Raw genomic sequence first — 27,862 nt, 5'->3', positions numbered from 1 at the left:
CTTAAACATTTCTTGAAGCTGAATGTTTTCAGAAGCTCTTCCTTGACAGCTACACAAGAAAGCATTCTGGAATTAGTTTCTCATTTAAGAGGCATGGAACGTTCACAGAGAGAACAGATCATTAGTCATTGCTATAACAAATACATTTAAGAAAAAATGAAATTTAAGAATATAAAAATTAAAATAATATTTTCAGAGGAAAAACTGAATTTATAATTTCAAAAATATAATCTGCTAACAAAATGCATTGCTCCAAGTTGAGTATACAAACCTTGTGTTAGCCAACAGTTCTTTCCTTTATATTTAAACACTTCTTCTGTACTTCAAAGGGGAATTAAAGCTGAAAAATAAAGAAACTTAGTATCTATCAGTGATATCGGTGATTGGAAGGACAAAATTCTGAGATGAAAAGGCTCCATTCAAAGCTTAGTCCCTTGAGACTGAAGTGTCATCAAGAATTTAAGCACGATTTTATACAATTCCTGCACAACGGAAATGGCTGGAAGTTGTACTAGCAGCCTCATCTTTTCACATTTTGCTCCTTAACCTACTGACAACCTGCACAATAGAATCACTGTTGGCATCTGGCACAGGAACAGGCAAAACTGTGCTGGTATTGAAAGCAGTAGAGTTACATTTTTATTGGTATCTTCTTAAATATAAAGCTGAATTTTAAAAAAGGGAGATAAGAGGCTGCCAAGAGATAAGCCAGGCTTAAAATTAAGCGCAAGGGAAACAAATGCTACCTACACATCATGAAGGCAGCTCACTCAGGAGAATTACAGTTTTGAAAAGATGAGAGGAAAGAACTACAAAATTAGTTTTTAGCCCCAGTCCTTTAATAGGGATTACACTTGGGAAATAAAGGCATAACATCAAAGCATGAAACATGGCACATGATCTGATGAATAGCTTAATATACTAAACTACTGCCAGTCTCAGCATTAGGTTTTCACTTGAATCACGTATTTCTTTAAAGTCACTAAGTGGCAAACATTTATGGGTTTGTACATGTTGAGATACTGCAGTGGCATTTATGTTCATCAAAATGCAAAGTTTAGTCCTGAAGTGTCCCAAGCAGAACAAAGCGAGCAGCAATGGGCTAGGAAAGCCGCAATGAGTTCAGGGCTTCATGTAAGGGAAGAAAAATGCTTGTAAATAACACCTTTCTCTTTTCCTTTCTACCAGCTGCTCATGCTAAAACAAAGCATATACTGAAGTGAATTTTGATTGTCATCTCAACTTAAGAATGGCTAGAGTGAAAAATCTGGATTAGACTATTCACATCCACTTCTAGCAACGCGTTCATTTCTACTGAAGTCACACACCTGCTAAGTTGCTTTCAGAAATTATTCCATTCCAAAGTCCATTTTCTGGCAACGTGCTTTTCCCCTCAAAAACATATTTGATTCTGTTTCACAGGACATCCTGAATCACTTAGGAGTTAGTACTTTTCTACATACATTTCACACACCAATTCAAAAACTGACCTACAACTCTAAAACAGTACAAAAGTTTGAAGAAAAGACATCTAGATTTCTAATTAAAAATCTGAGAGGCACTGAGAAGGAAGAGTCCTCAATCAGGCAATTCCTTCCAATTTTTCTCTCAAATGAAAACTAATAACGAGCAACAGTGAGCCACTGAAGTGCCTTTGTTTTACTGAATGTTCCATACCTATGAGCTGCTTTAAGATTGCAGGAGAAAGTGATTTTTTAAAATTTTTCATTCAATTCCAAAAACCTCAGCTGCTACAAGTGGTATACAGTTTTAAAAATTTTAGAATAATGCACTGAAAGTTACTGTATGAATACCACTAATAGAAAGAGAGATCTATTTCTCTTTATTCAGACTAAATGAGTTTAAATTCTGTCCTCCCTAAGGAAAAGGTGCACAGGCACTGGTAGCTGTTTGAAGTGAACAGCTGGGCACAGAAAGACACAGAAGACTGAACGCCGCTACCTTTTCAAATGCTAAGTTTTCTAGACAGTTCTTCAAGTATGAAACATGGCACCCAACCACTACATTCCTAGGGAAGAGCATTTCACTAGCTTCTGTTCAATGTAAATAATTAAAAAGTATGTCTTTATTAAGAAGTATGTTCTTCTAGGAGTCAGCTGCAGACTAATGACACTTTAAAAAGATATGGAGGATGACATACCACTAATTGCTGCATTCTTCCATGATGAATCCTATCTATATTTTCTTCCTTTGAGGCGATTTTTTTTTTTTTTTACAATGAGAAGTTAAATAAATACACTTAGAAAATTCAGAGAGCTAGAAAAGCAGCAGCACAGATTAGCAGAATACAAGCACAGTCTCCATGACAGAGTTCTGTTTTCTATCATGTTATCCATACTTGCAACAAGGAAGCAGTGTTTCCACATGCAATATATATATATACTATTAATAAATATTTGTCACGTTTTAGTAACATTATGGAAGGCTAATGGAACAAGTTAACTCTTTAGAAAGCAGCAGTGAAAATAATAGCTTGTGCAAATCTCTTATTGCAATGCCATTAGGAGTCAGGACAGTCAGAAAAGAAAGGTACCAAAACTTCCTTTCCCATTCCATTTAAACTGATTGCCCACAATAGAAACAAACATCTCTTGGGACATTAAGTTGTCATCAGCTTCTGTGATTCCCAGTTCACTCAGTCTTTTCTTTTGCATCTGGCTTTTCTTTGCAGAAGTAGCCCCGAGTTCATTTGCAATTTCGTAATTGCCTTCAGTTTGTTCATAAATCTCAGCTTGCTCATAAAGCTCCAACTCATCAGTTACACATTCAGGTAGCTGTTCTTGCCTGAAGCCCTCTGCACAGCCTGTCCCATCGCTTGACTGGGTAGCCTGTGTGTTTCCTAAATCAGGAAACAATAAGAATTTAATCAACACACAAAACAGCCAAATCATTTAAAACTCCTGGTATTACATTTTCTTCAGTCTTAACATTTTCACCTCACCCCAATCACTTTTTGGATAACTACTTAGTGACAGCCACATATTCCAAATACAGTGTGAGATGCTTAAGGAAAACGTTTCTTTTTGAGATGTCCTCAAGTTGCTAAGTGATAGTGATATTAGAGAAAATTACAGTGGGTTTACACATTCCACTTAGTGACAGTTCTTGACTAAGACACAATATGAGAAACACAGTTGCCACATTTTACTTAGTGCTGAGAAAAAAATCTGTGCTAGGAGCACATCTCAGTTCTAATGCGTGAAAACAAAAACGAGCAGATAATTATCATGAAGCAAAAGAGCTGTAAGAGAAACCATATCTGCTTTTTGCTGCTAGCACTCTTGTTTCTGTATGACCCAAAGAGGCCATCAGGCTCTGCTTAGTAGGGAGAACAGATCAGGTTCTTTACAGGACTTTACAGAAAGTGCACACACATCACGAAGCAGAGATTCACAGTTTTTCTCTGCAGCAAGTTCATCCTTTAGGAAATTCCAGTGTTCTGAGAATTATGAAGATTTCAGCTAAATCAATCTGGACATTATTAGAAAATTTAAGAAACTCAATTATGAATTATGCAATCCCCAAACCTGGGTATACTAGATTTACTAGTTTTAGGAGTTTCAAGAGAAAAATACCTTTTGTACTCTCTGCTGAAGCATCCTTTATATCAGAGGGCATTCTTGGTCTAACCAGGACCACACCATATCCTTCATTATTATGGATCATATTATTGACCATGGTTACCTTGGGTATGTCATAATGTTCATCTAAAAAGTTCTACAGCAAAGAAATGGAAATCCAACATGTTACATCCAGATAAAGGCATGTGAAATATTCCAGTTTTAGGTAGACTCAGTTTCATGTCTTGACCAGAATTTTATTATTTGTCTATGCAAGTGACAATGCAAAAGGCATTTTCTTTCTGGCAGATAAGAAATAAAACAAGTGTACTGCTTTGGTGGACCAACACAAGGCAAGCGAGTACCATTATCATCATATGTGACAGTTCTACCGTAAGGAAGCAAGGTTATAAGCCAACCAAAATGCAAATTATTTGCATTAATTCTAGCACCTATAAGCTTTTGAAAAACAAGTACACTTTGCCTGGAACTGACCTTTATAAGTATTCCCTCCTTGCAGTGGTGTATGCCGTTGTCTAACAGGGTGCATATACTACCTGGATATATTTCCACACCAGCACCCTACAAGATAAAATTGATAGCATTTCACACGTAGTTTAGGCACAATTTCAACTTAACTTTACAACTCCATTGTGGATCTTTGTGTTCATCTACCAGTTTGCACAATGCAAAATTGTGTTACCACTCCTGCTCCGCAAACTTGTTAACCAACTTAAGCATCAATACTCAAGGTTAAGACCCCATGGACATATTATTGCCACCAGTTCATAAAAGCTCTGGTAAAGAGTAACTGCGCAGCCTTGCATTGCTTTCTTTTTCTTTAGTCATCCACTCCAACATTCAAAGCCCCATTGCTCTTCAAAATGTCCTAATCAGGGTTCAGTTCTGTGCTTATCATCCTTCTGTAAGAACCAATGGACAAGGTGTCCAAAAAGGGCTTTTAACTTGCAGAAAAAATGCAAGGTTTAATGAGAAAATTATTTATGGGCAGAGAAATCAGAAAATCACTTTAAGAGAGTATTGCTGGACATGAATCAGTCCATCAGTGCAGCAACAGTTACTTTCACAGATGTCCCCTGTTGCTACATCATTTTCATATCATCACACACAAATCTGCATGAGACACTTCACTAGATACTATTGGAGGCTACAAAACCCCCAGGACCAATCTCAAACTCAATAGCATGTAGAAGTCCAAAATGAATTTGTAAAGGTTCTCTCAAGAGCAACAGAAGTCATGCTGTCGCTGACTGCATTATTTCCAAGGGGAAACCTTTATTTCAATTTAGGATATAAGCCACAGTTAAGAATTTGTTTGTACCTTGGCACCATACAGATCTGAGTTTTTCATTAATAGCTCAGCTGACGTTCGTACTGTTATGCCTGTAGTTTCACATTGTAAGACACAATTCTCCAGGGTGGTTTTCCCATGATGGATATCTACACACACAGAAAACGAATTTTGTTAAATGAATCAGTTATGCAAAGGCAAATCCCTTCTGCAGACAGATGGACTTTTAGCATTTTTACAGTGTTATAACATTACTATTTTAATTTTATCCACTTCAGGTTAACTTTATTGATTTGCTCATTCATGGTTTGAACTCATGCTATTTTTCTAGTATAAGCAGAACTACTGCTGCAAAGAAGCATTAGTCAAAGATTTATCTTAGAGAAATTTTGGCTTTTTTTTCCTCTATTTTTTTGAAAGTGACAGCAGCTATTCATTACATTCCTAAGATACTTTTTAATTAATAAGATATTAAATACATGTACACATACACAGGTGTGAGCATTTTAACATGTTTAAAACCAAATGTCTGTTGAGGCAAAGGATTAATTAGCACCTTCTACAAAGACAAAAGGCCACAGCCAATAAGCTCACTGGATACAATGTAGGATTGATTATTTGAGCCTCAGTTTGAATGTGCTGTCAGCAAAGTTCTGCGCTAATTCTATAGCCCAGCCCATCCCTCAATGGAGCGCTGGCTGGGTTCAGGTACAGCTGAATACTGCCATGGGGGTTCTTTTGTGGAATGAGGAATTATCTCCTTTTCCAGGTAGTCTGACACAGGCTGTGCAGTCAGTCAGGTTGCCTTAGCAAAAAAATGATCAAGTCAAATGACCTTATCCAAGTATAAAACACAAGAGCCATAATAACTTCAAAGTACAAAGAGTAGTCATTATTTTGATGTCCGCATTATAAGTTAGTTAATAAAAACAGGGGGAAGCCTTGTTATTTATACATGTAGGGCTCCTCTCTACAATATTTTATTAGAACTAGTAAACTCCAACAATGTGTACCAGCTTTAATTTTAACAGTAAATTATGAAAGATTCACAAAAAGTCAAGATGCTTTTATACTTACTTAAAATCCCCTCCACAGCATCATGTTGCACTAACTTCAAATTGGAGATCCTTATATTGGCTCCTGTACAGTCAACAAAGTTGTCTCCTTTCCCTTGTTTTTCTATCACAATATCATCTGGCAGGCCATAGCCTTAAAGCAGAGGTAAAAGATCCAAGTTTGATGAATAACTGCTAACAGTCAGGTGCTCAGCACATAACAGACATTTAAATTAAAAACAGAGGTTTAAAACTTAAGGTCTAATATCTTGATTAGGATTTTCCACTCAATGGCCAGGCTGCATCTTATATCTTCTCTGTACCTAGGTACAGGCACTCAAAACCAAATTCAGGAGTGAGCTTACTTGAATGGCACACAATAAAATGCAAGGTTATTTTAGGCAGTTGAACAAAAGGATAACTGAGTACACATTTGCCAAGGCTAAAGTTCTCACTCCCAAAAGTTACAACAGAGCATAGAGAAGCAGTAACCAAGGACAGAAAGGCACCTGCAGTCTGCTTTCAAAGTACTGAAGTTCACTAAGAGCAGGCAGAGGTTCCAAAGAGTGCAGAGGAAAAAGCAGTCACCACAACACAAGGAAGCAAGTACAAATGACTTCATGTTGTTGGTAAGCTTCACTCAACTTCCCTATTAAAATGAAACGTGGGTCAAAACTTAATGTTCCTGTGTTACATGGGCTTCCAGATTAATTCAGATTAAAAAGAAACTTTCACAAGCGCATGCCAACATTGATTTACTAAGCCATCCACAGTTGTCAGCATTCAACCACTTACAGGGAAATTTATGAGCATGTAAAGCTTTTATTGCTTGTCACTGACAAGAATCATGGTAAGGAAAGCAATAATGCAATGTCTATTAAAGCAGCATGAGTCCTATCATTTTCTGAAAGCACACAAAAACTCAGATAAGAAGTGCCCAAGCAGGATGCGAGCTTTTAACCAAGTACATAAATACTGTAATGTGCAAGTAGAAAGGTTAAAAAAAAGAAAAAAAAAAAAAATCTTTGAACAAGAGTTGGCAGAAAGTTTTAAAGACAGCAAATTTAATGCAAAGTTAAGTGACTGATACTTCAACACAATATACTATCTAGAAATCTTTTTCCCACAGCTACTGATTCATGGTCACCCCCAGGAAGGAGGTGGCATGGGGCAGTTTACTTCCAGTACGTAAAAAGAAAGCACCACAAAACAGCAAATGGCAGATCTAGTTTAACTTCACATCACTACAGAACAAGGTTATTATCCAAGGCAAGAGTTTTAGGAATAATTGTCCTATAGACTACCTGCAGTTTCTCTAACCGTGCTTTTAGCTTGCTTTACACTTCACCTCTAAGGAGCAGCTCTAGTAGCAAGAAGGAAGCCGGTGGCAAGACAAGGAATAGAGAAGGAAAGATTCACCTTCTGTCAAGTGGTGTTCAATACACAACATGGTCACGGCTGTACACCCTGCCTGTGAGCTAAGTGACTCCACAGAGCTAAAGGCAATTGTCATCCGGTAACACCACCCCAGATATTAGCTGGGCTGATGCTGCAGGTTCCCATCCAGTTTGAACAACTAATGAACAAGCAGAAGGGAAGTTCTCAGGTGCCTTTGCTACATATTTTTGTCAAGTGTTAAAGTTATCCTTGCCATGTTTTCCTGCAGCTGCTACTGCTTTAACTTTATTTAGGTCTTTTAAGTTTTTATTTATCCCTGACTTACTCATACTTTCAACCTCAGTACTGGCTCGTATAGTGGCTGGAAAAAAAAAAGCCAACCCTCTACTAAGCAAAGTGACCTTCTATCTTTGATGAGCCACCTCTTCATCCCAAGAAAACCAACAAAACAGCCAGCTGTTCAAATTAGTGCCAGCAAAATTTTTCTCAATGCTCCTACTATGCTACTATTGCTATAAAAACTTCTCTAACAAGAGTCCATGTAAGAATATTAAACACCCTGACACATACTCATTATTCAGAGTGGTTTGTACTAACGATACATATTTATATTTCTTGCTCCTTAAAATAGAGGAGCTCATCCTTTAATAGGTGTGCTATTGCACCATTTGTATTACTGTTTCCTCAAAGCTAGAAAAGCAATAAATTCCACCCCACACAAATTTAGAACAATGTCGTTCTTGCAGATAAAGAAAGCACTTTATTGAGGTCCTTTATCCTGGAGGTGCATTGTCTATCAGCATGCATATCTATATAAATCAAAATTACACAGAGAAGGGCAAGAAAGAAAATGATGCTCATAAAACAAGAGCAAGAAAAATAAAGTCCAGAACAGCAGGAAATTAAACTCCCGGACTTTTTCCCATGAAGAAGTTTTGACGAGATAAAAATGCATCTAAATAATTATCTGAACAGCTGCACAAACCCCAGTGATATACAGACCATTACACTGCAACAGAATGCACACACCTAAAGCAAAAGAATTTCATTGAGAAATCGAGAATTGTGAGGAAGAGACAGCAACATATCCTGGACAAAGCAGAAGTATTTAAAACACAAATACTTCGCGAGAAAAACAGAATCACATATTCTGTGTCTGTTTCTCAAGAAAAAAGATACACATGTTAAATCAACAGCTCCCTCCTCTACCCATGCATTTCACCTAATGCAGACTCACATTGGTAGCCCCCACATCCATTGCTGACACGCAGTAAGTGCCATGAACTAAGTCTTAATAGCACTTGGGTCTTTCCCTCTGTATTCACCAGTGCTATACTGGCAGTGAGACTCAGTACACCTCTGAAGCAGATTAAGACATGCAAAGAAGAACGAGGACATCTCTCAAGTACTCTTAAGTTACTGGCTCTAAAAACTGAAGCCTCTCAAAATGACTTTTGTGCTTCCTAGATTAAATAAATCAAGTCCTTCATGTTTCTTTTAATCCTCTCTTATCTATATAATCAGGGTTTATCCAGACAAATAGCTATGAGGAAATGATTAATTTGCTATTAATCGACAACATTTGCAGTTTATTTGCAGAAGTATGGCTAATGAAACATCTTACTCCATCCTGCATTAGACAGGGCTCTACAAGCAGAAGTAGGAATGCTTTGAAGAAAAAAAGCAAACACTCCCACCAAACACTGCAAAAAGCAAATCCTTATGCAGAGCTAATTTAAGACATTCAGTTTACTTTGTTTTAAAGACCTTCGTGCTAGTAAACCTTCTACCTTCTAGTTCAACTGAATCAGCAATGCAGAACATGCCATCTACAACATAATGACCAGGACAGATGATGACTGTGTCTCCTTCATAACAGGCATTTACAGCTGCCAGTGGATCGTTGTGAAACTGTAAAAGACAAACAATGTAATCAGCTTCTAAAGAATGCTATAAAATTGGATGTATTTATGCCCTTAAAGCTTGCTTTTCAATTCAATGCTGCTGCTTTTGCTTAAAAGAAATCCTTTTTAATGGCACCAATAATACACAATTTCTCCTTTGAATTCAAGAATCACAGCACACTCTGGACAGAAACAGCCTTAAAACATCCCTTTGATGTCCTTTCCCCCAGGAGAAAACTGGGGTAGAAACACAGATTGAAGAGCATATGCACCAGAAAGCAAACCTTAATATGGCCTTGGTTCCAGGCCAACATTTGAATTGTGCCTCAAGTGACTTGCACGAGTTACTGCAGAAATAGATGACAGAAGATAAAGAAATAAACCCAACACAGACAACTCAGCAACTAGATTTGAGTTGATCTGAACACTGATGTAACCCTTTACTCTTGGTGCAAGTCACCCCAAAATAGAATTCAGGTATTAGTGGCAAATATGAGGTCCACATGGTCCTTTTCCTTGCCCAGAGAAGGCAGGCTGATATCCTTCACAAATATTACTGAGAGATTCTGTATTGAAGGATAACGAATAGTACAGAAAAACTGCACGTTTATTGCTTCCCAGCAAATTCCAGGGTAAGCATAGTGAGAGCATTTTTCAATTGCCCAGTCAGAAAACCTGATTTATAGCCAAAAGTTAATCCAGGACCTTCCCCCTGTGGCTCTGTTTCGGCCATCTGTAATTCATGAACTTGATCAGAATACAGCAAGCAATTTCATGTGTGCCCAAGGAATCCAGACTGTTCTTAATTGCTTAAGTGGTAAGTCCTGTCTGATTCACTAGTACTAAACATAACTGCTGTAAAATAAATACATCATCTACACAGAACCAAAGCAACAGAAAAACATTTCTTTCTTCAAGCTCTAGATCATTATCAGAAGCATAAAGAGACCCAGGCATTTCAAAACTAAAGTATCATGCCTTACCATGTTACATTGTAGAATTATCACAGAGGGCTTATCTCATTTCCTACACACAGGAAGGGAACTGCTTGTATACAGTACTCAAACACAAATGAGTTAAAAGATAATTATTTGTATCATCCAGTCTTACCACTTATTAAGCTACAGGGCTTTTTTTGAACTGACAGAAAAAAATAACGCCATGCAAATGTAGGATCTCAAACATGATAAATTAACTTATTCTTCCATATTGTTTCTTGAGCAGAAAAAAGCATTAGCAGACAGACAATTCCTGTTACTGTACCTGTATTTCTAGTTCTTCACCACAAGATTCAGGGCAAAGTTTGTCCCTTATCAATGACTGCAGCAGACTTGCCATCATGGTTGAAGATACAACATGAGTGATCTTGGTACCCATTGGTCTCAATCCTTTAGCTTGGAGACCACTGTATTTTTGGTAGCCAAACACATACCTAAAACAAAAGCAAAGCCATCAGTTCCTTCTTCAGTAAAGAACATCCATGTACAGTTTCCCACATGGCCCTCCTCCTTGCACAAACCCACCAAGTACCTCAGTAGAGGATTCTCAATTAGTTTTAGTTTCTGTTTTAAGTGCTCTATTTTCTCATACAATTTTAGTCCTTCCACCATGGAGACGTTTTCTACTTCTGAGTCCGAATCACTGCTTGATATGCTGTTCCTCACATTTAAAAACTTCCTGTAAAGTTCTTCACATTGAGACAACAAGTTCTGGTAATCAGCTACAAGCCCAGAAGGCACACGGTGTTCAAGGATGTCATAATGCCTACAATTCAGAGCAAAGGGTCAATATATTTTGCATTTACAGTTTTGCAAGATCAGATATAAACCTGACAACCTGAGGAGTTCTGCATCAATATTTTAGTCAAGATTCTCTGCAGTCTGTATCAACACTGCTCAATTCTTTTTGAAAGCAGCAAAACCAAAAGTCTGAACAGACACAAACATATTATTTTATAAATAGTTGCCCATCCACCTTGAAAGATTATACACAATTATCAGAAACTCACTCTTAAAGGCATAAGCACAGCTATAAAAAAATAGTAAGAATTTAGAAGGTATAAAAATGAGGCTCTCTTTAAGCATTTCAGACATGAGAAAATCATGTCTGAAACTATAAAAATCCTACAGTGTGGAGTCTATTAGCAACAATCTAAACTACCTGAACAAAAGTGCAGAACAATTAAGAAAGGCATTATCACCACCAGATGAAAATGTGAAGGCACTGTATAGTAAATTTTGCACCTTCCCAAGAGTGTCTTCTACAAGTGAAATTGCAGGCCAGAAAATGCCAGCCCAAAGTTGCATTTGCAGAGGCAGAAAGACAAGGACATCTGGCAGATAGTGTCAAGAATTCCAGGGCCAATCATGCAGGACCAATCATCGTCAAAAAAAGGTGGACAGCAATTAATACAAGTAAAACAAGATTTAATTATCTTGTACCATTTCTGTAGGGAATCAGTTGAACTCAGTATAAATAGCTCTATGCAAGAGACTACATTAAAGAAAGCCAAAGATGCTCCCTCAACTTTCAGAGGTTCTTTAAAGGGTGCACTTAAAGCATGCTGCAAAGAACAAGAAAATTTGTAGTCAGAGCAGTCAATGGCTATGCGGATTCAATCAATAAGGCATACAGAAAGACAGAGCACCTCACAAAATTTTGGCAATGGGGTTATTATTATCTATATTTTAGAGCTGGTCACTATGAAAGCACATGCAACTATCATGTTTCTTCAAGCTTTAGTTAAACAGTTCATACAGCTTTACTTGCCTCAGAAGACTAGTACCACCTAATGTGCAGTGTCAAGATACTGTCTTTTCTCATTAAAACAGTGCACACCAGAGACCTAAAAAGTTTAAAGTGTCATATGTTTCCAGGCATTGAGGATTGTTATTTCTGAGCTGACACACCAGTGTTTAGATCACAACACGGGAAAGCACCAACATCAGTGCAGCTTCGAGGACAGGCTTTGTATCACGCATGGTATGGGAGAATAAGACAAGATAACATTTACTTTTCTGCTTGAAGACATAGTTTAAGCATTTTGGATTCTCACTAAAATGGATATAAGGCCACTCACAGTCTTAAAAAAGTAATAAAAACATTATCCTGTGGCACATCAATGCACTCTTGTTTCATTCCATGAAAAGTCTCCATAAGGGTCCAAAAACTCAGAATAGCTATTTGCTGAAGCATACAAGTATAAACACCTCAGAAACATGTACAATTTCCATATATAACACTTATTCCTAATTTGCATGATCTCACAAAAATACAGGCATATCAGTTCTCAAATGTCACATTGGGTCCTGCTTGAGAGAGGCCTTAAGCCACCTTTATAGTCTGGGTAATTATACTAATTTTCTTTGTAGACCACATGGTATACATTATATTCTAGTACATGTAATGCTGTACTCTAAATAGCATTTCAGGGTAGCTGATAAATGTTTACTAACGTAGTTCCCCAGCATCATAGCAGTATCAAACCCGGATGTGAATGACACACAAACTTCTGGCTACTCACAATGCTAAGTTATAATAACTAAGGGAATTGAAAAATAACTCTCTTGAAAGAATTAAGAAAAATATAGTGCATCAAATCTCTGGGGAAAACCTGCAGTAAAAATCACTTTTCAATTATTCGTTCCAGGTATGTTTTATGGTGTGCTTTGGTTATTTAGCACCCTCACAAATATAACCAGATTGTGTCCTTGTGCATTGTTTCAATTCCGTGTGCCAGGACAACATTAAAAACCCACCTTCAGAAAACCTAATGCCAACTAATCCCACTAGGGAAATAAATACATTCCTCCTTCAGCATGACCAATTTACAAGTTTTTGTTTACATTCATTCCATTCTGGTTCTTATTCTATGCCCAGAGGCATCAGAGCATCCCACACTAGCTTTAATTAGGATTACAACTCGTATGCCTGCAATTTGAAGGAGGCTATAGCTGGGTTTGGAGTGCCATCTGATGGAAGGTCAAGGATTACAGGGGAAAAACTGAGGGTTCAGAAATCAAGTGGCAACCTCAGTTACACCCTCTTTCCATAAAAAACTTTGCACATCAGACAGTAAATGCTGCTGGAACAAACTTACTTTGATTTACTAGTGAACAGCGTTGGGTTTTTTTAAATCTAGTTGTGTGTCACTATTCCCACACAACCCTTTCCTTTTCTACCCTAGTAACATCAAAGGTGTTGCACTTACAATCTCAGTCGAGGCTCAACACATCGCACAAAGTAATCAAAATCATCCTCCTCCTCCTCATCCCAGGTCCTCCAGATGCACTGGTAGAAGAACCTTTTGAAGCAAAGTAAGCATTTAATCACACAAAGAAGGCCACGTTTACCTGAAGAGACAATAGCACTGAAAACACGAAGGTAACCAATTTGAGAATTCACCTCAAAGCATCACCTCTCTCCAATTCCATACTACTGACCTGTGAACTACTTAACATACACAAAAGTTACCTTTCTTGTCCGTTGTTTACCTGCACAAAGTAAGTATCTAAGTTCAAAATTCATAATAGCCTGAGTCCCACTTTCAAAAGACAGTGAACATCTAAAATCTGGATTTGAAGACAAGACTTACACTCTTAAGGTCCTGAGGCTTTTTGGTTTTGGGCAGGCATCCTTCTGCTGAGCTTTCTTTTTGACAACGACTTTGTCACTTCCATCATTCAAGCTTAGATCTCCACTACTGAGTAATTCTCAACAGAATGTGTCTCTTTTCCCCTTTTCCTCCCACAGCCCCCACTTCTGAAAATGTCACTCCTCCTATTTTAGCTTTTTCATTCAGTTCTACCACCTATTTGTAGACAGCTTTCAAAAAGCACGTAGAGCAAATTTAGGGGAGAAGGCAAGATACAGAAGAAATAAGAATGGCACAAAAAAAAGGGAAAAAAAAATCCACCAAAACTTTATAGAAAAGAACACTGCACTACAGACAGCAAGATGATATAGACCAAGGAAACCTGGGGTGGAGAACAGAGGGAAAGCAACAGAAAATTTTTTTCCACATAGCTGCAGAGGACACCACAGATTTTCTTTGTGAGCATTCTCCTCACAGTACCAGTCACCAGATTTACTTTGGAAAGCGTGGCTTGTGGAGATGCCAGCACGACCACGAGAACTCAGGGCACCACCCATTGGATACTAGAGTGCAATTGTTCAAGACAAAAACCTTGAGCATTTCCTTACCTGACATGCTCTACAGCCAGGGCTGTCTGATCAAACTCTCCTGACTCATCATACACAACCCACAGCTCCTGCAGTGGTATCTGACGCTCCTTCAGCTCCAAGAGTTCCTGCATGCACTCCAAGGTAAAGGTGTTAACCCGTGACTCACACAGGAAAGGCTCACTGAGTTGCACAAATGCTTTCAGAGTTGAGTACTCCACATCAACAACCTGTTGGAACAAATAGTTCTTAAGATTTCTCTTGGCAGCACCTCAGATATAGCTGAGGACTATAACACAACGTGTGTAAGTCAGCAGGCCACACTGCACGTGCCAGCTGACCCACACTAACCAATGCACGTTGCACAGTACACCAAAGGCAATCTATTCAGCTGAAGTTATCTGACAAGCCCAGAATTAAGCTTCTCAGAACCACCCATATAGAGTCTTTACCACATTCAAAACTTCGTTCAAATCCCTTATAATACTCATACAAAACCAGTAAATTGCTTCCCTGTTTTGGTTTTTGTGTTTTGTTTATTTTTTAAGAAACAGGCTAAAGCAGCATGCTCAAATAAATCAATAGTTCTCAAGGATTCCTTTGGGGCTCCTTTTTCAAAGTGCCCACGAGACACAAACAATTCAAAAAGGTAGTCTGGGCCAGCAAAAAACACTTTGTCACTAATTGGGCTGAAAAGCTGAGGGGGTACAAAGTTTTGACCTCTTCGACCATGTAATGGAACTCCAAGTTTGAACACCCAAAGTTTACACAACAACATATGAGTCAGACATTGGGAGACCTAGAAAATGAGCATCCCAAACAAGCAATCCTCAATGGGTCTATGACAGGAACATGCAACGCAGAAGAGCTACTGTCAGTACCAAAGTGGGTTAGAAGGGAGAATTTTACTGATAAAAACTGACAAATGATCAGAGCCTGATATTTGAAAAAGCTACATTGCAACAGCTGGCTCTAGACCAAGTACTTATCCCCTCCATGCCCACAGAGTTCTACCTCATGGATCACTTGAGCTGACTTGGTGTTCCTCCTTCCTGTTTCAAGCAAGAAGCCCTTTGAAGATACTGCTTTTATTCAGGCACAGACCTCCCACCAAAATACTCAGACTCTAGAGAGGGTGTGCCTGAAATTAGCACAGAAGGTGTTTTTTGGCACATAACCTTCACATAGGTAAAGTTATACAGGCTCTATATATCGTCACTTTTTGGTTGAAAAAAATCTATTCCCCAGTTCTAGAGAAACTCAAGTAAAGACAAGTGATTGTGCACTGCCCTAGCATATAGAAAATATAAGTAAATGCTGTATGAATTTTTGTTATAGCACTGATGAACCAATCTCACAAACACAACTACTATGTGCTTTATGCCCTGCTAACAATTCAAAATCTAAAAGATCACAGATGACAGGCTGACTACCAACAGAATGCAACCAAATCTCTCTCATTTTCAAAATAACAACACCACTTTATACGTGTCTCAGAGAAAATGAAATTCACCTGCCTCACTGACAATGCTATATAATTCAACAGCAGAAGTAATTTTTAAATGGTAGGCAGGCAAATCCCAGGGTTGAAAAATTAAATAAAGCCAAAAATAGAAAGTCTACCTAGTGTGTTGCTTCCCAAAGCTCCAATACATACTGTAGCCCTAAAGAGCTGGTTCTGAGTAGTGCCTCACTGCAACGACAGCCTCTCATGCAAGTATCACTTCACAGACTCCAACCCCTTGGTTCTGGGTGAAAAAAGCACACCAGTGCACAGGACACACAGTGTTTCAGAACAAGGTTTCCTTTCAAATAAATTCCTCTTGCTGTAGTCATCACTGACAGTTAGATATGAAAATGTTGCTATCTTCTATCAGCTCATAAACTTCATTAGAAAAATGGCCTGTTTCTTACAGAGGTAAATGATGTAAATTGGAGACAAATGCCTAAGCAACTGCATTTCATTTACCTCAACAAGGACCTCAAATACATTAGTGCGCCAGACTGCCTGCCATCCAGACGGTTCAAGGACCTTCTCCAGGTACTCAGCTGTGAATTCTTTCACCTCAGAAGCTTTGCAGTCAGCTAAATAAATTGAAGAGGGTACATTTATGCAAGAAAATAAAGAAAAGTCCTCCAGATCATTAGAAAATTAAAGTCAACACAGTTGAAATGCTCCTCTAAAGTTGGACTTCACTCTCTTTTGCTCATAACTGGCAGCATTTTTGCTGTCTCTCTCAATACTGAGAGAGCTGGAGAGTCATCTGTTTTGTGCTTCTCTGGAGAAACAGATCCAATATTCAACCTTACAGGTACTAAAGGTTTCACTGCCAGCAATATTAAACAGCTAACCTGTGCCTTATCTTAAACAGTCTTACTCCACACAAAAAAGCTCTAGCAAGATCAGTTAAACCAAGGCACAGAATGCAGTATTATCATCTTTTCCTTTCAATCATTCATATTCTATTTACTTATATTAAAACCATTGCCTCCTGGGCCATCAGCTAGAGCAGATGAGATTACAGCGTAAGTGATGGCAGTACACTACATTTTTTCTAGTCCTCATTATTAAAAGCATCTCACAGTTTACCACTGAATTGACTCCATTTAAACAGTCACTAGAATAAACCTGACCACATGTTCTTTTTCTACTAAGAAATTACTTACCCAAGATGTAATCCTGGTAAGCTTTAAATCGCTCGTAAAAGAGAAGGTGATCCGTGTGAAAAATATCTGGAAAAAGCACATTCCCATCTGGCACAGTTCTTCCTAAAGTGGTCCCCGGTTTGTCACGACTGCCATAATCACTAGAGGGATCATCATCTTCTTGGAGCAGATCTGGGGAGAGGAGTGGGAACAAAGCAAATGCCACAAACTCTCAGTTCAATGCAATCATCACTCATTCTTCTAGTCCCAAAGAATTCCCGTTCAGCCCAAGATCTACCTGCTTTCTACAACACATGTTAAATTATCCTTGGTAAAGAAACTATATGACTTGGTTGCTTGCTCTCTTCTTCAGAATATTTACCCTGTCTCAAAAGATGATCTCCCTCTTTGTTGCTACCTGCCCTGAGCCAAGTTACATGCCATTTTACGTTGTTCTATATGTAAGATCTGAAATGCTTTAGGTAATGCACAGAATTACTCTGAGCAAAGAGCAAAATATAAGACATACTATGATAAAACTGCAGTTATTGGTCTCAGCTAAAGAAGCATTTTCACAGTTGCCCTTTCTTCTTAAGTATTTTCCTGTTCTTCAATACATTCTTTTTGTATTTTAATAAACTAACAAATAACAAAGTCCCTATAAATAGCACCCCTTTAGAGGTCTCCTAGGGAGTGTCTCCACTTGTGTTCTCATTACAAACTCAGTAAACTCAGTCACTGTTGGTCTTCTAGTACCTCTCAGACCTGGCCATCCATACGTTCAGAAAATATCAAACACAATCGCAGTAACTCAAATGTGATGATTCATTCTTCCTCTCCCCACCCCCCACTTTCATTAATGTAACAGCTCAAGACACGCGCATTGTCCATAACTTGATTCCTTAACAATCCATAGGCCTCTGTGTCTTCATTAGACTCCAGTCTGACCATTATAAAGAAAAAAAAAAAAAAAAAAAACAAAAAACACACATTCTATTTTTAACACATCCCTTACATTTCAGATTATGTTAAAAAAGGTAGCAGTTTTGACCTGAAATTTGTTCAAGTTCTTACACATTTGGGGCCAAACTCAATCAACAAAACAAAAATCAGCATCATTGTATGAGCTAATTACAGGTGCTTAGAGGATACAATTTTCTTTGTAGAAGAACCACTGTAGCAACATGTAAAGAAAGAAAATGAAAAGGTGATTGATTTTAATCATCAAGTATAATTTATGAAATATTTTTAAAGATTCCTGATAACCTGTAGCTGCTACATGTACACTGTAAATAAGATTTTTTTTTTCCTACACATCCATAATCAAATCCAGAAACTGATACCAATGCCTTGTACAAGCCACACTATGAATTGCAGAGCAAGCAATTTAAGCTTGCTCCTTATTTACACACTGCAAAGCCTATAACCACCTATCAATACCCACCTGGCACTGAGCAATGACACTTGATGGATACTAAAAGCACCAATATTGTGCTACTAAGGCAGAGAGTAGGAGACTAACTTCCAGGAAAGCATTTTTCTTCTGTCGGTATTTCAAACACATACATGTTCCTGGACACTGGTGTAGATGCCTGCGGTATGCATCCGACATACACACCATAAGATCATAATCAAAAGAAAAAAAAAAAAAAAAAAAAAAAAAAAAAAAAAGTACTGCGTTTACTTCCCAAGACATGCCCTCGTTTCCTCGCGGGTCCTCGTTTCTAGCCCGGTCCCCACCCACGCAGCAGCAGCCTTACGAACCGGAGAGCGCTGAGCCTCGTCCGGGGCCGGCCCTGGGCACCGCGGCCCCGCACCGGCCCCAGGCCGGGCTGGACACACGGCAACGTTCTCCCGTGCGGGCGGCCGCGCAGCAGCACAGGCTGCCGGGGGCTGGGCAGCCCGTTGGCGGCGGCACGCCAGCGCCGGCCGGAGCGGCTCTGAGCTGCCCGCTCTGAGCCCGTGGCCCCCCAGCCGCAGCGCCAGAGCCGCCCCGGGCGGACCGCGCGGGCTCTAAAGCGGAGCGGGCGGTGCCGGCGGCCCTCCCGCGGCTCGCGGCGGCCGCCCGGGTCCGGCAGCCCCTACCTGGCGTCGCCTCCTCAGCGCGCTCCCGCAGGCCAGCGCCGCGCGGGGCCGGGGCCGGGGCCGGGGCCTCACCTTCCCCCCGCGGTCCCTCCAGCCCCAGTTCGGCCATGCTACCGCCGCCCCGCGCGGCTCCGCCCGCGGAAATTTCAAACTTCCCCGGCAGCCAACCCGCGGCGGCGGCAGCGGTCGCGGCCGCCCTCATTGGCTAGCGGCGGGCGAGTGGCCAACGGCCGCCCTCATTGGCTAGCGGCGGGCGAGCGGCTATCGGCGGGCGGGGCCGTGGGCGCGTGCCCAGTCGCGGGGTGTCCCCGTTACTCGCAGCTGTGCACGGTACTGCCGTTTCCCAGAAGGCTGGCCGGGCGTCCTCTGGAGCCGGGCGGCAGCCGCAGAGGTCGGAAACGGACAAGAATGCTTAAAAAGGCCGAGCGGTCAGCCGTAACCACACCGGCACAGCGGGGCCGTTCCCGTCAGGCAGAACACGGAAGTGCCGGCGAGGACGAGCGGGCAGCGCCTCCGCAAAGCTCCCGGAGGGGCTCCTGTGCCTGCGGGGCGGCGCTGCCACAGCGCACCGAGAGCAGGAGCAGCCAAGCGTGGCCGCGGAGGTGGAAAAAAAACCCAACAGTCTCCCGCCCCCATCAAATAATCAAAGAAACAAAAAAAACCCCAACACCCAAACGTAATTCACTGAACGACTTCTTCACATAACTGCATGAAAACAGGCTTTGCGTTTAGCTCTGACCAGCTGCTACACAAAAGGCACCTGATCAAAATTCAAAGCACAGGTTTTTTCTCCTACGAATTTCTCAGTGCTTTCAACTTTGTGTCTCATCCATCTCAGCATTAGCATCTCTCATTTCTGTCTTGACATCTGTCCACAATCTGTTTCACCACCCAGCTCTCTTCAAGTCACTGTTTGTGTTCTGAGCTCTGGTACCAGAGGTGCCCATAAGGATTAAACTCAAAACGATGTAAGTGAGGCTGAGCTGAGCAGTTGGAAGACATTAATATTTAACTGAGTAGTATTTAGCACAGAAGACAGCAAGGTGATGTTACAGGATCTGGGCATTGGCAGGAACTAAAGAAATAAAAAAAAAAATCAAGATACTCCAAGAAGAGTATGCAACCCTCTGTGCAGCGTAGTTCAAAAGAAACAGAAGATCAGTGTCCTGTGACAGAAGACAACCATGCAGATTTGGGGTAGTACAGATTCTGTTCCTGTAACATACCTCTGCCGATGATGACACAGGGTATGGCGGGTGCCACTGTAAGCCAGGCTTTAGAGAGCTGCTCCTCAGAATTCAACCATTTCACATCAATACCACCCAAAAACTGGGTTGATCTGTATAAGCACCTTAGGTTGCTGGTGTTATCAAGACCTTTAACAAGTGTAACAGTACACAGTAGAAATTTTAAATCGGAAAGCATTCATTTATCTTGCAAACAATGGCTACTTTTAAATGTTTTTTGGAACAATTGCTTTAAAACATAAATGGCCACGAGGGGGCTGCCTTAGATTTCTAACAACATGATTAAACAGTTGCCATGTTAGTTTCTTCATGTTTACTTTCGAAATATTAATTGCTTTTGCAGCAGCAGTGCAATGCCTACAGCAGTTTACACATTCAGAGTAAACCAACAGCCCTATTGATCCCAACATTACACGAGTCTGAGTTGCTGTAGGTCCACTGAGATCAACCCTTGTCCATCATAAACCCAAAAGAAAAGGGAGGATCTTAGTCCCCAAGGCTTTTCTGCAGAACGTTATCAGAATTTAACCATTATACTGGGCATGCATGTTTAACCATACATAGTTTTTATCTATCATAATTAGTTACACACCGACACTAAAATATTTAAATTTCCCTGAAAAGCTTTTTTTTTTTTTTTTTTTTTTTTTTGGGAAGATCAGCCTTCAAAGCTGAGTGTGATTGTAAACAAAGTGCCTGTAAATTGATACGTTTTCAGTAATTAACAATTGGGAGGTTGTCCCTAAATTGTTAATTTATTTGTTATTGTATAACCTGCAATACCATTGAACATGGTGGTATATTTGAAACAGGATTCTCCGTATTCTAAGAGTAAAGTGACATGGTTATTCACATAAATTCTTTGCCATAAATCCACAACACTGAGATTCTGCAGTAGGCAACACACATTTGTTACATTCGCCCAGAAAAATATCTCTGATTTGAAGGAAACTTCACTGAATGAATAAGGGGTTTGAATTCAACCTCAGCAACACATACTAGCAAAATTGTATTCAGGCTGTACACTGAGTCAGGAGGACTAGAGTAATAAGAAGAAAAGAGGAAGAAATAGTCTAATGGAGAAGAAAGATAATGGAGGAACAGTAATAAGAACTTTCACAATAGGAATGTGAAGGAAGAGAATATTTGGAAAGAAAAGTACTGGAAAAGGGATGTTTCACCAAGATGAAGAAGATCATCTTTCAGCACTTAGGTCTAAGTTACCCTGGTGGGATATTCCTTGTCTTGTACTTTTTTCAACACCTTAGAATGAAAAGAGACTATCATCACGAAAGGACAGAAATAGCAAACACAACAGGAGAAAAAACTCAAGAAAGGCCAAATAAAAGGGAGGAAAAGCAAAATGCCAAAGATAGCCTGGAAGATATGTGAGAAACCAGAGTGAGTCTCAGAAAAAAATGTTTTTGTGACTACAGGAGCACACAAATAAGCTTTTTTCCTGAACACAAGAGCTAAATAAAGGATTCAATAAAAAGCATGAGTTGGATACAAAAGGAAATACAAGTGGGAGCAAGTGAAGAACAAGCAAAAATAACCACATCCCATAATATATTTTAGATATCTGCTGTTAAAACCCCACTGTTACATATTTATGTCTATAACCTTAGGCCCACAGTCTTGCCTGTATGCATAACTTTATGCATAGAGTAACTGCGTAACCATAATCACTATATAACTGTAAAATTATGAGTATGTATGTTCCCATATTATTTAAATGTTTAGATTATATTTTTTTTCTAAATAGATACGACTAATTCAGGAACTCATCAGGGCTCACAGTGGGAAGGTCAGTTCTTTCACACCTAGGTGAAACACTGTCACAACATTGTGAACAGGACAATCCATTTACCCCTATTCATTTAGTTTTCAGCATAGCTGGGGGCAGAATGTCTTCTACTATATAAGACACTTCCACAGTGTTCAGTTAATTATCTCCAATCCTTGAAACTGAGCTGGTTTACTTCAGAGAAACACAGTCCTGGCAGGGATTGCTGCTGCAGGCAACTAAATAATGGACTGATCAAGCTCCATTGTGTTCAGAAAATTCTACTGCAGTCGGTTTCTTTCCCCTCATATTGGAAATAGATACTCAGTTCTTTTATTAGTGGAAATCTTCCACTTTCCAGCTTGAATGTGCATGTACAATGCAGACCATCAGTTATTTTCTTGAGCTTGAACAGTTCTTTTTCTTCCTACAATGTTTATCCACCAAATTTATTCTTGAGCATGAATTAGCGTTTTCCTGAATCTCTTTTGGTAAGTCACAGTCTTTCTCTCCATTTGCAGACCAAGCTTTCCATTCCCCTCATCTCACTAGCTGCCCTTCTTTGCACCTTTCTCCAAGCTTATTTTTCCCTTGAGTAAGAGTGACCAAGTCTGTGTAAAGTGCAGAGGACTGACAAGACTTTACATGGAACATTAATATTCCTGAGTTTGAAGGGAGGAAAAGAAAGTGGTTGTCTTGACACTCTGTACTCAGCTCACACACTTTTGAATGAAATCTCATTGCTATTGCTCCTGTCAATGAGATGTGTGCACTTCAGTCACCTAGATGCTTCTAAAACCCCTAGCCTTATCTTAGGCCCCAAATGTATTTGCTCAGCTGCCTTTCCCTTGAAATATTGAAACAGTAAGGAGCGCTAGTATGCAGAACTCTGACTTTTGAAATCTGAAATAGACCTTCACTCAAAAATATGACAGGGAAAATACAGTTTGTAAATCACAGAAGGCCATTAATTTTACAGAAATGTACAGAAATTAATGTAAATGTAGCTACATAAATCTAAGGAAACCCAGAGAAAAACTAGTGTCTTAGTACTCAAAGATAAATTTTCTTTTGGTATTTCACTAGTTTTAATTGAAGGAACACAATGATAAAACAGATCACATATGTGGGATTTGGCCAGTCTGGGTGTCCTGATAACACACAGACCACAAGCAGAGGAATTACAGTAGATGTCATGCAAGTGGCGTGTAGGCATCAGTAAGACTGTGTTGGCTCAAAGCCTGGTGGCAACCACAGCCCTGGCTGGGAGAAGCAGCAAGCCAGGAGGGCTGCTGAAGCTGACATGTGCAGGTCAGCCTACAGCCCCTTGTGGGACTGGGCTGATGTGCAGTGGAAAATTATTGCTGTGTGAAATTATGCTGAGCTGTTGCTTCAGCTCTCCACAGTGCAAGTATGATGGCTGCCAGTTATTAAAGATAAAAGCATGCAGTTCACAGGGTCAGGATAGCCCTTCCTTTTATATGTGGAATTTTGAAGAAAAAACACCCAACTGCAGAAATAGATGTAGGATAACAAACTTACTTGGTTACTCTGGACCATAACTTCATTATGTGCCACTGATTTCACTGGAGCAGTGTCTGCTCGTGCCAACTGAAAATTTGATTCCGAAGTTAAAAACCTGAAGTAAAATACCAGAGTGTCTTACCCAGTGTTCCTATCCAAAGGAAAAATATCTTGGTTCTGATTTGCTGCTGGAAGATAAACCCCTTGATATTAGTTCTCTTTTGTGGACATACATCTATCTCATTTGAGAGCACAGGCTACTTCTGTTTTAATATGTCTTAAAATAATATCTTATTACAAGGCAACCTTAAAATACAAATAGAATCAAAAGATCAAATTATTTTATTAGATATAATGAAAAAAAATAGTTAATATAAGGCTTGCAATTCAGAAAATGTCTATCAGATGTGTGGAAAAGCAGTTGAGACAAGCCAGCAGAGATATGACAGTGATGGGAAAGAAACAAAAAATATGCACAAAGGACAAAAAAAAAATCTAAAAAGAGACTGCTACATAAGACAATAAAAAAATTCTGTGTACTTTTCCTCATCTTGACACAAATTTTCTTTGTTGCCATGGCAATCATTTCAGTCTCTCTAGGCTTCCACTGGCCCACTATAAAATGCAGATAATATTTTTTACTGCATATGTTTCATTAATTCATTTGCAAAACACTTTTATGTCTGGGGATGAATGGTGTCACGTAGCAGTAGATTGCTGTTAATTAGTTGGGTTATTAGCTATAACCGACATTCTTTGACAGGTATTTCATCAGTCTTTAGACTTCCTTTTATAGCTGTATAAACTTAAACCATTGTAAACCTTAATAAATTTAATCTAACCAGAAAAGCAATCAAACTTTTGAAAACCTGTATAGTTTCATTCCCTCAAAAAGTCAAATCCAGTTATTTTTTATTAAATATTTTGGAGCTTTCCATATGAGTTCTCATCCAAATGTCTGCATTTATCAAAGATGGAGACATATCACTGATTCAAGAGAGCTGGAAATCACCCACTTGCATCGCTGATTCTCTATTAATGGAGGATGTTTTCTTAAGTGTTTTCTCTAGTGTGATTTGAGTAGTTTTCAGAATCTTCTCAATACTCGCTTCTTCAGGAAGGTACTGTCTGGCCTTAGAATTGGTCTAACAGCCACCTTATATTTTAAAATCCCAATAACGGCATTGCTTATTTGGATTTTCCTGTTTATAGACCTTTATTTTCTTGCAATTCACCTTAACAGCTTCCAAGATTCTTACTGCTTTGCCTCATGAACGTTGAGTTTTTCTTAACTACAAACATGCCTGGTTTTGCTAACTTTAATTTTCAGAAATGCAAGTTTCAGCTGACTGACCTTGCAAACCAAACCTTTGCTCCTCTTATCAAGCAATTGGTAAAATAGATTTTAGCCTTTTGCTCATTGAAGAGGATACTGCAATTCTGTTTTCACTCACCCCTCCACATGTTTTCAAGTTCCACCGAAGAGCAGGCAAGGTGCTTCAGTAGGAGTAGAACTGGGTCCAAGTGAGGACTGATATAATTTAGGTGGGGCTCCCTTTTTTTTTTTTTCTTTTTCTTTTTATTATTTCACATATATTGAGATGTATCTGCCTCTCAGCCATGTTTTCATCTCAGGGAACATTCAATCTAGATATTGACTTACAGAAGGAATCTACATAATAATGAAAATTCAAGTCTCTGCAGATTACTTGACTAAGACTCATCTACAACAGAGGTGCTATTGATCATGCTCCCCTAGTATTGGGTAGGTTCCTTCTCCAGATACTCAGCTCTCTGGAGGAAGGTCTGAAAAGAGCCAAGAAGCAGTCCTTTGTTTAAAAATTGCCAGGAGCCCCAGAAGAATAGTCCGAGCCTTACACAACGTGTTCCTCAACTAACTGTGGAGATACAACAGGAACACAGCCCATAACAAAATGTTTTATTTATTTGGAGACAAACAATAGGCAGGCAGATTTTCCAACAGATGTTAAAACTGAAATTGAGCGTTGATGGGAATAAATAGAGACTTTGGGCAAAGACGGAAATTGTAAACAGGCTTCAGCTTTATGTCTAACACTATGAGATATATTTCTCAGGCATTTAACATTGTATAGCAGAGTGAATACTGTATTTTGCCCTATTACTGTCAAATTTTTCATTGGCATAAGTAAGAATAGGCATCATTGCCATCACTGGCCCCTTAACTTTCTGACCCTCTAAAGCTGCTGACCACATCTTTGAAAGAACAGCAAAGATTCAGTGATTAAAGATAAGGATGAAATCATGATTACTGCAGATGCAGAAGGCAACAAATCATTAGGCATAATTATGTCGGGAAGAAGACATGCTTGAAAAGAATGAAAATTGCTTGCACTAGTGATTTCGCATGATCGTTGCACCTCTTCATTCACTTTAAACAAAACAAAATTAAATTTACTAATGATGCAGAAGAATGCAGCTGTTGATGATGGGATATGTTGTTTTGATCAATGTTTCCTTTTGTTTCAGTTAAAATTTTGAACATGGCTGTTTAAAAGCAATTCTCCTATAATTTTGTGATAGTTCAAGTACTTTAGGTCCTTTTTTCCAAAGGACAGCTGTCTCGTTATCTTGACAACTAATACACAGTAATGATGGCTCTTAGGTCTTAAAAATTAGCTACTAAAGTGTGTCAGAAAAGAGATCAATTAGCATTAAGTCATTTCTGACAAACACTTGTCAGTGAGCTTCTGATTATGTAGCAGATGGTAGTTTGAAAGGTTGGAACTATCTGAAGTGTGCTACTTCGACTGATAGAACAGTGATAGGCAGCCCAGTCATTCTGGGCATTATAAGCCAGAATAAAGTATGCATAGGCACACTGGACTTTTCTAGTTGCTTTTCTGTTGTTTACTTGGTTTTCTCTGCTTTGCAATCTGCCGAGCAATTTGTGCATAATCACAGTAATTTTACTACATGCTACGCAAATGTGTATATATAATCATGATGCAACACATAACTACATGCACGCTCAAATAATAAAGTCAACTTTTCTTCTAATAGAATTCTTAAAATATTTTGGAATTTTAAAAATATGTTGAAGGCCTTTCAGGAAAAACTGTTGCAGACAAAATACAGGTTTTCTGCTCAGTACAGCAGATATTGGAGTACCTTCTAAGGTCCGTAGCTTATAAAATAATAGTTTTTGTGACCCAGTGATCCCTAATGACCACAATCTATTAACCTAGATAGGGTGTTTGGGTTTTTTTTTTTAAAGTAAATGGAATATAATATGGAGATTCTGGGAGACCAAAACCTTTCATAAATTGGATCAAATTCAATTAACAGAACAGCTTGTATCAAAACAGGAGCTTTTTTTCCAAAGTATGAAAACTTATTTTGTTTATTTAGTGAAATGTTTTAATTCAAATGTGACAATGAAAAGATGCATTTCAACCTGTATATACTATATTTAAATTATACTCAAATTAATAAATAAAATAATGATTAAGTAGTGTAAAATAAAATCTTATTTTTCTTTTGAATTAACTCTTTCATTTTATCCAAACCAATTTCCCCTCTGGTGATCCTTTAATTAGCTGCAAATCTTACCCTTCAAAAACATGGCCTTATTTGTTTAAAAAATAAAAATTATAAATTTAAAAATATTTGAAGCCACTGTATTTCTTTCCTTTGTACACATCACCACTTTCTAATAGTGTCTATGATATAAAACAGATTTCTACTGAAATGGAAAATATATCTTGTTCAGCTAAAGAAAAAATAAAATAAAATCCAAGTTCCTGATGTTGTTTGTGTGCTCTTTTTTGATATAAGCCTTTTTTAGATATATCTTTTCTGTTTGGAGCAAAGCAGAACTCTGTGTGCTGATGGAAATTCATTGCTATGTCTGTACAGTCAGGCTTCTTCACAAAATAACCAAAGATTGTCCCTAAAAGAAGACTACTGCTAATAAACTGTCACCCTTGCTATTACTCCTCCGAGCTTTCCAACACAGGAAAAACACATAGAAAATATCCATCATAAGTAAAGTATAAGTAAAAATCCCCAATGTGAAAAATAGTTTTAACTATTTCAAAAGTGTGCAAAGCCAGTAATTTTTCAAGTTCCTCTCAAACATAACATTCTGTAGGTAACAGTGTA

The 27,862-nt window shown here is 38.9% G+C and overlaps 1 protein-coding gene across 3 annotated transcripts; it reads right to left on the bottom strand.

Annotated features, from left to right (window-relative positions):
- Positions 1–817: 817 nt before the first annotated feature.
- SHCBP1 (SHC binding and spindle associated 1) lies at positions 818–25,222 on the bottom strand. 3 transcript variants are annotated; one of them, XM_032999018.2, is made up of 13 exons: positions 25,174–25,222; positions 17,099–17,269; positions 16,401–16,516; positions 14,453–14,661; positions 13,461–13,553; positions 10,781–11,014; positions 10,514–10,682; positions 9,137–9,257; positions 5,971–6,102; positions 4,924–5,042; positions 4,077–4,163; positions 3,597–3,738; positions 818–2,860 (listed from the first exon to the last, which is right to left on the bottom strand). In XM_032999018.2, exons 1-13 carry the CDS (start codon positions 25,181–25,183, stop codon positions 2,538–2,540), a joined length of 1,926 nt encoding a protein of 641 aa, XP_032854909.1. In that variant the 5' UTR covers positions 25,184–25,222; the 3' UTR covers positions 818–2,537. The 3 variants fall into 3 exon arrangements, with proteins under 3 accessions (XP_032854909.1, XP_042653765.1, XP_042653766.1); XM_042797831.1 differs by lacking the exon at positions 25,174–25,222 and adding an exon at positions 19,163–19,286; XM_042797832.1 differs by lacking the exon at positions 25,174–25,222 and adding an exon at positions 19,235–19,286.
- Positions 25,223–27,862: the final 2,640 nt, after the last annotated feature.

The sequence above is a fragment of the Tyto alba genome, unplaced genomic scaffold (assembly GCF_018691265.1).
Source record: "Tyto alba isolate M040663 unplaced genomic scaffold, T.alba_DEE_v4.0 Super-Scaffold_26, whole genome shotgun sequence".
Lineage (NCBI taxonomy): Eukaryota > Metazoa > Chordata > Aves > Strigiformes > Tytonidae > Tyto > Tyto alba.
Note: the sequence above shows the minus strand (reverse complement) of the source record. Positions and strands in the feature narration are given on the sequence as shown.

Excerpts from the sequence above, each read along its gene's own strand:
- SHCBP1 (XM_042797831.1), bottom strand. The coding sequence starts at position 19,271 with ATGGCCGAACTGGGGCTGGAGGGACCGCGGGGGGAAGGTGAGGCCCCG. Across the intron at positions 10,683-10,780 it reads ATTGAGAATCCTCTACTGAG|GTATGTGTTTGGCTACCAAA; the intron begins GTACTTGGTGGG and ends CTTTTGTTTTAG. Across the intron at positions 5,043-5,970 it reads TGCTGTGGAGGGGATTTTAA|ATATCCATCATGGGAAAACC; the intron begins GTAAGTATAAAA and ends CTGTGTGTGTAG.